This window comes from Malus domestica, chromosome 09 (assembly GCF_042453785.1).
Source record: "Malus domestica chromosome 09, GDT2T_hap1".
Classification (NCBI taxonomy): Eukaryota; Viridiplantae; Streptophyta; class Magnoliopsida; order Rosales; family Rosaceae; genus Malus; species Malus domestica.
In genome coordinates, this window is record NC_091669.1 from 16620202 (window position 1) to 16629562 (window position 9361).

The following is a 9361-nucleotide window of genomic DNA, read 5'->3' on the forward strand; positions in this document are numbered from 1 at the left end:
ATACATACATGATGGAGGTAGAAAACGAACCTCCCAAAGAAAAGAAGCCCGATTCCTGCGCAAGTTAAAAACTTTTTATTGTCTGCAAGGAAAATTTGGGGAAGATGGAAATCCAAGCGCTGCCCCGCCTTTTATATAACTCCCAACTCGTCGGAAGCTAGAATTGGGGTCTGCAACTCTTCACAAGGGCAATGCCCTCAGTCCCCTCTCCTACAAACGACGTAGTTTCTGCACCGGGCTGCATTTGGGCTAAAGGCCCAATCTTTATCAGCCCAATTAGTCATATAATCGTACGACATGTCGAACCGTACCAGGTTCCTTCTTGTTCGATTCAATCTCTGCCGTCTGCAGTGCACAAATCAAAGTTCAAACCTTTTTCCATTTCCGGAGAATCTGTACGGCGGAGAGAGAATGGAACATTCGTACTCCGGTGGCGGCGGCGGAGGAGGAGGAAGCTGGAATATGATTCCAAGCGTGCCGACTCACAGTAACCCCTCTACGCCGTCGAGCCAGGACCATATGTACCTCCATCATCAGCAGCAGCAACAGCAACAGCAGTTTCAACAGCAGCAGCAGCGTCTTCTTCTTCAACAACAACAGCAGCAGCAGCAACAGCAACAACAGCAACAACAGCAGCAGCAGCATCACCAGTCGCTCGCCTCACATTTCCATCTCTTCCATGTACCCAAATTCAAAAACCCTAACATTTATATATATATATGTATGTATGTATGTACGTACAATCATACATGCTTATTGGTTTTGAATTTTTGCTTAGTTTTGTTGGGTTTGGTTTGGTATAATGCAGTTGGTGGAGAAATTAGCTGACACGATCGAGAATGGAACTAGGGATCAGCAGTCTGATGCATTGGTATTATTTTGTAATTGGGGTTTTTATTTGAATATTTTTTTTTGTTAGAGTTGTTATTTTGAAGTTTTGTGATGAATTTAGGGCTGAATTTATGAGTTGTGTTATGGGTTCTGATAGGTTAGCGATCTGAAGAACCATTTTGAGAAGTGCCAGCAGCTGCTCAACTCCATATCTGGATCGATCGGCACCAAGGCCATGGTAATTGAGTTGTTTTGATTGTTTGGTTGCAGAATAATCAATGGGGTATGACATTGTTTAGTGTGATAGTTTTATCTGTAATGTGGTCTTGCTTAAGATATCCGGCATGTTATGTTGTCAGTCCATTTGGTTCATGAATTTAAGCATGGCCAATGATTCGGGTTAATAATTTGGTAGCGGAACATGCCACACTATATAGCATGGTAGTTTTTTCTTAGTATTGGAGTGGAATGTTGAAGATTTGTGTGGCTTTTGGTTGTAGACGGTTGAGGGACAGAAGCGAAAGTTGGAAGAAAGTGAGCAATCGTTGCATCAGAGGAGGTGTGTACACTCGAGTGCTCTGTTGGATGTACTAAGACTACGTAAATATATTGGTTTCTTGATTCAATTATATGACATGTTGCTTTTGTTCTTGTTATCGAATTGAATTCCAGGGACTTGATGACCAAGTACAGAAAATCTGTTGAAGACCTCCTCAAGTCTGAGCCGTAGCTGTTTGTGAATTGTAAAGCCATCTTTCCTTCCTTCTAAAAGTAGAACTCGTAATTGTTTTTTCCTTGGCATTTGGCGCCTTGCTGTTTCAGAATTTCGATCAAGTAACTATATATATGCTCTTTGCTGTTTCTGACTTCACCCGTCTCAGAAATCAGAATAAGGAATTGCGTGTTTATTGTTTACGATCTCCAAAGCGTTATGGAACAAGCTACTTACCACCATTTTGAAACATGAATTCAGGTCACAACTGCCGAAATTCAAGAGGAAGCATGGGCGAGCTTTGGATAGTTTTTGTTTTCTGGTGTACTATATGTTCATTAGTTATTGAGCAGATTTTTAAAGTTATTGTTGTACATTGAGGCTGATTTCTGTATCTGATTTTAGCTGCTGAGGTGTTGTCATTTCTTCTGCTCTTTGTATCTATAGACAATTTCATGGAACGAGATGGAGGTTTACTGACACTTTTTGGTTCCTTCGTAAGCTATCAAATCTCCTGCCGTTGTTTTTGTGCACGTTTTAGGCCGATGATACTCGAATCACGAACATAAATCCCAGACTTTTAGTCTAAAACCTCATGTCAAAATGCTCCCTCACGGTGCCAACGTTGATGTGAAATGCATTACAAAACATACGCAAAACTTGCCCTAATCTCTCTTCTTTTTCGCATTATGTACTGTCAAACCCAAGCCGATTATAATTTCACTCGAGTTTGCTACTTTGTTCATCAGACCGGAGACCTGGACGGACTCCTGTGCACACTCCTCTAAGCTCTGAACTTAACATACATTGCGCATGGAGAAATTCTTATGTGTGGCCGCGCATAAACACCCACACCCGCACCCTCACAAGGGGTTAGACCATGTGTGAAACGTGTAGTAATATTTTCCATACCTCAACGCTTATTAACTCGTTGATCATAAGTTTTATTGAAATTAAGATTACTTGCTTGCACATATTGTGTGATAGTTCTGATTTGTGCAATGCTTATCTGGTTTTACCCAAAAAACAGACCAACAACCTCTCTCTATTTTTGGCTAATGATCAGATTAAGACACCAACCTAAATTAATCACATTTCATTAGCCAAAAATATCAAAAACTTCCCAACAGAAACCGTTAAGATCTATGCCCTTCTGTCTCTCTTATGTGTCCACCTTTCCTCTCATCTCTCCCCATCCCTCATTCCCCCTTCCCTCTTCATTTCCATTGAGAAAATAAGGGAAACCCCCAGAAAAAAAAGCCTCATCAAGAAAAAAAACCGCCTCTACCACCCCCGCCGGAAACGCATCCGATTCCAACAGCACCAACAACGCATCAACCCCCCAAAAAAGCAAAGAAATTTATCATGAGTAGTAGTAGCCATAGCCATAAACACACTCATCACATTTCCACGACAACAACCACAACACCACCAACCAAAGGCAACGCCAACGCCAACACGCAGGCTTGCGCTGCGTGCAAATACCAGCGCAGAAAGTGCGCCTCCGACTGCATTCTAGCCCCCTACTTTGCCCACGACCGCCAGCGCCAGTTCCTCAACGCTCACAAGCTCTTCGGTGTCAGCAACATCAAGAAAATCATCAAACACCTTGACCAGCCGGACAAGGACGATGCCATGCGCACCATCATCTTCCAGTCTGACGTTCGCGCCAACGACCCTGTTGGCGGTTGCTACAGAATCATTCGTGAGCTGCAGCGCTTGATCGAGTACAACAAGGCCGAGCTCGACATTGTTCTTCACCAGCTAGCCATATGCAGAGCACAGGCACAACAAGTTCATCAACAACAACACCAAAACCAGATTCCAATGCCCGAAATCGGAGATCAAAACGCGTGCGATCCGTTGAAAGTTGTGGACCCTTGGAGCTTGTACGGCAACCCAATAGGGCATTTTTATTACATTCAACAACCTCAGCCTCCTCACCATGCAGTTGCACTGCAACAAGAACAACAACAACAACAAGTGCCTTATGTGCTTGTTCAAAACAATACTAATAGCAACAACAATAGTGACATTACTAATGGGGACCCACATCCATATCCACATCAGCATTTGCATGAAGACTTGAGCATGTGGGCCATGCAGGATTCTGTCTCTTGCTTGGGTATCAAGCAATGTGGTGGTGGGATGAATGGGATTACCAATGTATGTGAGGATTTGAAGCCGTTCGTTGATCAGATTGCTTGTGGTGACGATCATGAGAGAAATAATGGGGAGGTGATCGATATTAATGGTGATCATCAACAAAGGTTCTTAGTGACAAACACAGAATTACTCATGTCATCCTAATGTTTTTTATTTATTTATTCAGTTTTTATTTTTAAATTGAGGTAGATAGTTGGGTTAGGTTTGAGGGTAAAGTTGTTTTACCACTTGAGCTAGAAATCCCTAGTTGCCCCACACGATAAGAATTTCTTATTCATCCTCACATATTTTACCAGTTGTTGAGCTCGCACAGAACCAATCATCTTTTTTTAGCTCAATTCTTTTAATTAATTAGTATTTTTCCTATTGGTGTTATTAAGTTTGGTAAACGGATATGAGAACGCACAATTTCCCCCATAAAGAAATTTTTAATTTTGTAGAATAAGACCATGTCCAATGCTTAAGGGTCTAAACCCAAAATTTAGGACATCTAAAAACAGATTTTGGCCCTCCAAACAATGGGAAAATTAAACCAACACTACTTAAACATTACAGATCTCAGTTAAATTTTTGTTGCATTGTGCCACCTACGGCTAACTTCATCAATTTTTCCATTCATAAAGTTGCATGTGATTTACGCATGAATGTTCAAACTAAGTTGGTACCGATATTCTAGACATTAATAAAAAGGTCAAGTGCGAATCACTCACAACTTTTTGGACGAAAGAATAGATGGAGTTAGGCTTTTAGGTGGCATACCGCAACAACATAACAAATTAATGGACTAGTTTTCTTTGTTGGGGGTGGCAAATTGCAACAATGCATATAGTATAGTATGGTCACATTGATATTGATAGTATAACTGAAGTTTCCAAGAATAACGCAATCCAATTTATCATTTGGAAATGTTTACATTTGTAGCCAGCTATGTTGAATCATTCTCTTATTGAGCAAATAACCCTCACTCTCCATCTGAAGCGCCAAGTCTTGAAGGATACCTCAAATCAACTCAAAGCCTACTTGCATAGTGTCCCCTGCCGAGAACATAAAGAACTTATCGTTTCACCTTGATCCAACTCGCCCCGGATGTTTTTCAACCCTTTTGTCTTCGCTGAGATCCTCAACTTTGATGACTCCTCCCATCTCCCGCTAGCAGCATATATAATCGACAGCATAATGTAGCTCCTGGTCATTTCAAAGTTCATAGTGATAACGTTGATGGCGATTTCTTCTGCAATATCTGTATTCTTGTGCATCCTACAAGAATTAAGGACACCAAAAACACAAGCATTGGGTTCCATTGATATGTTTTTCACAATGTGGCTTCCTTCCTGCAATAACCCACCACGGTCGAGACCTTGCACGCGTAGTGCTCCATTTGGGGTTGCAAATTTTTGGAAGCTTCCATTTTATAACCCTATCGTTGTACAATTTCTCGCTCCGCCACTATCATAGACAAAGAAAACATATACGATAACTGATAACTTTGATTGGAAAAATTGTTTCGTTTTCCTTCTAGGCATACACCTGAAGACGGGGGAACATTAAAAGACCAGCGTAAAACATTCATGTAATAACTTTCATTAGGGAAATTGTTTCAAACTCACACGTACACAACTTGTACTATAGAACATGGGATTAAACATTTTAAATTTTTTTAAGCATATTCCACCAACACCAACTCACTAGACAGCAATCATGTGTACAGTAATGGTAGCACCAATCATGTATAGAATCCAATTATGTGTACAAAATGAACCTCAAGTGTGTACGTAAATGGTAACAGAAATCATTGTACAATAGTTACTGGAAAACTGGCATAAGGTTACTTTGTGGGGCTGCCTGTAATATAGTTGACTCTGTTATGTTATCGTATGATTTCTACTACGAACTATCTTACCGTTCAATGGCTCACTCTACACAGTAAGCACAAACCAGTAGCGGCCGCTTGACAACCCGTTCCGCTTCTCAAGTACAAGAATTTGAGAAAACATTTGTACCAAAAGGTCTTTTTAAGAACACATCAACCAAAAGAAAGCAAAAATCAGAAATGGCTTTATATACAACAACAACAACAACAACAAAGCCTTTTCCCACTAAGTGGGGTCGGCTATATGAATCCTAGAACACCATTGCGCTCGGTTTTGTGTCATGTCCTCCGTTAGATCCAAGTACTCTAAGTCTTTTCTTAGAGTCTCTTCCAAAGTTTTCCTAGGTCTTCCTCTACCCCTTCGGCCCTGAACCTCTGTCCCATAGTCACATCTTCGAACCGGAGCGTCAGTAGGCCTTCTTTGCACATGTCCAAATCACCGGAACCGATTTTCTCTCATCTTTCCTTCAATTTTGGCTACTCCTACTTTACCTCGGATATCCTCATTCCCAATCTTATCCTTTCTCGTGTGCCCACACATCCAACGAAGCATCCTCATCTCCGCCACACCCATTTTGTGTACGTGTTGATGCTTCACCGCCCAGCATTCTGTGCCATACAACATCGCTGGCCTTATTGCCGTCCTATAAAATTTTCCCTTGAGCTTCAGTGGCCTACGACGGTCACACAACACGCCGGATGCACTCTTACACTTCATCCATCCAGCTTGTATTCTATAGTTGAGATATCCATCTAATTCTCCGTTCTCTTGCACGATAGATCCTAGGTAGCGAAAACGGTCGCTTTTTGTGATCTTCGCTAGATTGCTCCGGTCATTAGTGTGGATAAGTATATAAATGGATAGAGACAGGAAAGCAAACACAAGATGTACGTGGTTCACCCAGATTGGCTACGTCCACGGAATAGAGAAGTTCTCATTAATTGTGAAGGGTTTACACAAGTACATAGGTTCAAGCTCTCCTTTAGTGAGTACAAGTGAATGATTTAGTACGAATGACATTAGGAAATATTGTGGGAGAATGATCTCGTAATCACGAAACTTCTAAGTATCGGAGTGCGGTATCATCTTGACTTGCCTTATCTGTCTCATAGGTAGATGTGGCATCTTCTTTGGAAGTACTCTTCCTCCATCTAGGGGTGGTATCTTTAACTGGTGGAGATGCACAAGGTAATGTATCAATTTCACTTGAAGCTTACTTGTAGTTTCAGGCTTGGTCAAGCGCGATACAAACCATGTAGTAGGAGTCCCCCAAGTCGCCGAGCTAGAGGATCTGCTGAAAGAGGTGACAGACGAGGTAAGCAATCAGAGCTCCGGCTGATTGTTCACATTCTCCCTATCTTGCAGGCAGCATGAAGGATAAAGAGAAGAACATGAGAAGAGATGATATGGGATACTTTTGCTTTTGAAGAAGTAACTTTCCACAGGCTTATTCTTGAACTGAGTTGGAGGGTTTTCTGGTTTCCTCCAGAGTATAAGGCCGACTGAAGAATTTGAGGGTCAAAACAAGTCCATCAAATCTAGAGTACGTTCGACCCTGCTGATATGGGATACTTTTGCTTTGACAGAGTAATGGATGTATCGGCACGTGTGCTGTTTCGCTTGTCTCCACATGCTTCCTTGTATCCTTCTCCCTTGCCCTATCTGTTCCTCAGGCAGATGCGGTATCTTCCCTGGAAGCATAAGATGTTGAAGATGAGTACTCGAGAGCAATGGCAGGTAAGTAATCAGGTAAGGGGTTCCAGGCAGTCAGTTCCTGGCTGGAAGCTTGATTCCAAGTGCTGACTGATTGCTCTCTTTCTCCTTGTCTTGCAGATAAGAACAAGGCCAAAGGAAAAGACAGGGAAAAAGCATGATATGGGATACTCTTGCTTTTAACCCTGATGATATGAGATATTCTTGCTCTAGTATAGCTTGTTTGCAGAGATATTATCGGGGGGAAAGAAAGCTGAATATTTCGAAAGGCTTCGTTGGGAGTGCCCTCTCAGATATGAGGAAGGGTTGAGCATTTTTGCAGGTCTGCCTGTCCGTTGGGGATGGAGGTCGACATATATAGGAATCTCCTTAACAACAAGTAGTAATGCTATTCCTTTACCCTACTTGGTCATAGCACGGTAGTGGGAGCTGCCAGCTTCACATGTTTTAACTCTGTCAGAGCACTTTGAAAAAGTGGTCTGTGGTATCTGGAAAGGTGATGTTGCGTGTGAAGATTATAAACAGCTTTATCCAAGGAGATCCGGCTCTTGAAGTTGGGAAAGTGTTGCCTCTTCGATTTTCGAACAAGCAATCCTATCGGGGATCTGGCTCTCGAGATTCGGAGAACGATGCTTCTTCGATTTTTGAGAAAGCAATCATGCTGGGGGTCTGGCTCTCGAGATTCGGAGAGCGGTGTCTCTTCGATTTTTGAGAAAGTAATCATGTTGGGAGTCTGGCTCTCGAGATTCGGAGGGCGGTGCCTCTTCGATTTTGGAGCAAGCAAACTTGTTGGGAGTGTTTTCTCGAATGTGAGTAAAGGTTGGGCATGTTTGCTAGTCTACCTTGCCACGAAGCACAGAGGTTGACACATAGGGACTTTCCAATTATCCAGCAATGGTACTGTTCCTTTACCCTCTCTTCGATTTTTGAGAAAGTAGTCATGTTGGGAGTCTGGCTCTCGAGATTCGGAGGACGGTGCCTCTTCGATTTTGGAGCAAGCAATCTTGTTGGGAGTGTTTTCTTGAATGTGAGTAAAGGTTGGGCATGTTTGCTAGTCTACCTTGCCACGAAGCACAGAGGTTGACACACAGGGACTTTCCAATTATCCAGCAGTGATACTGTTCCTTTACCCTTGTGGGTAATAATATGGTAGCTAGACCTTCAAAATTTATGTGTCTAAACTTTGTTAGTGCTGTTTCTTTGCTATTGTTTTACCCTTCTTGGTCAGAGCGATGTAATGGGAGCTGCAAGCTTCACGTGCTCAACTTTGGCAGAGAACTTTGGCAAAGTTATCTGTGGTACCCATGAGCTACTGTTGCGTGTGGGAAGTGGGTGATTGAACAGTAAGACTCATGTGCTTTCTACTTCACCAGAAGTCTTCGACAGAATGCCCATAATTTCCGCAAAGCTGAGTGTGCGTGTGACAGGTGCTGACAAGGCTGGAAAAGTAAGTGCCTCTTCGATTTCTGAGATCGGCCCTCGTGGTCTCTGAGCAGCCCAGCTTTTGAGAAAGCAAGCGCCTCTTCGATTTCTGAGATCGGCCTTCGTGGTCTTTGAGCAACCCAGCTTTTGAGAAAGCAAACGCCTCTTCGATTTCTGAGATCGACCCTCGTGGTCTCTGAGCAGCCCAGCTTTTGAGAAAGCAAACGCCTCTTCGATTTCTGAGCAGGCGCCTCTTCGATTTCTGAAGCTCTGTCGAGTGCAGATTTTTATAGGGGCTGGCATTAAGTTCCAAAGCACACTTGAATCTCCACCAGTAGAAGCTCCATTCTTGCACTTCTAAGATCTTGATTTGTCCGACCTCTTCTCTCTTCACACCTTTGAAAATGTCTGGCCCCTCCGACCGTCGTTTTGACTTGAACATTGTTGAAGAGGCAGCTCCGCCTTCTCCAGACAACATATGGCGCCCATCCTTCGTCTCCCCTACTGGTCCTCTTACCGTTGGGAATTCCGTGATGAAGAATGATATGACCGCTGCGGTGGTGGCCAGGAACCTTCTCACTCCCAAAGATAACAGACTACTTTCCAAACGGTCTGATGAGTTAGCTGTTAAGGATTCTCTGGCTCT

At 42.8% G+C, this 9361-nt stretch overlaps 2 protein-coding genes across 2 annotated transcripts; both read left to right on the plus strand.

The window, feature by feature from the left end:
* The first annotated feature begins 97 nt into the window (after positions 1-97).
* On the plus strand, positions 98-2025 carry LOC103414757 (mediator of RNA polymerase II transcription subunit 9-like). Its single transcript, XM_008353124.4, has 6 exons — positions 98-681; positions 809-871; positions 989-1069; positions 1332-1390; positions 1504-1574; positions 1805-2025. The coding sequence occupies exons 1-5, from the start codon at positions 298-300 to the stop codon at positions 1559-1561; spliced, it is 645 nt and encodes a 214-aa protein (XP_008351346.1). The 5' UTR covers positions 98-297; the 3' UTR covers positions 1562-1574; positions 1805-2025.
* Positions 2026-2814: 789 nt separating this feature from the next.
* Positions 2815-4073, plus strand: LOC103414758 (LOB domain-containing protein 22-like). The gene has a single exon (XM_008353125.3). The coding sequence runs from the start codon at positions 2909-2911 to the stop codon at positions 3851-3853; it is 945 nt and encodes a 314-aa protein (XP_008351347.1). The 5' UTR covers positions 2815-2908; the 3' UTR covers positions 3854-4073.
* Positions 4074-9361: the final 5288 nt, after the last annotated feature.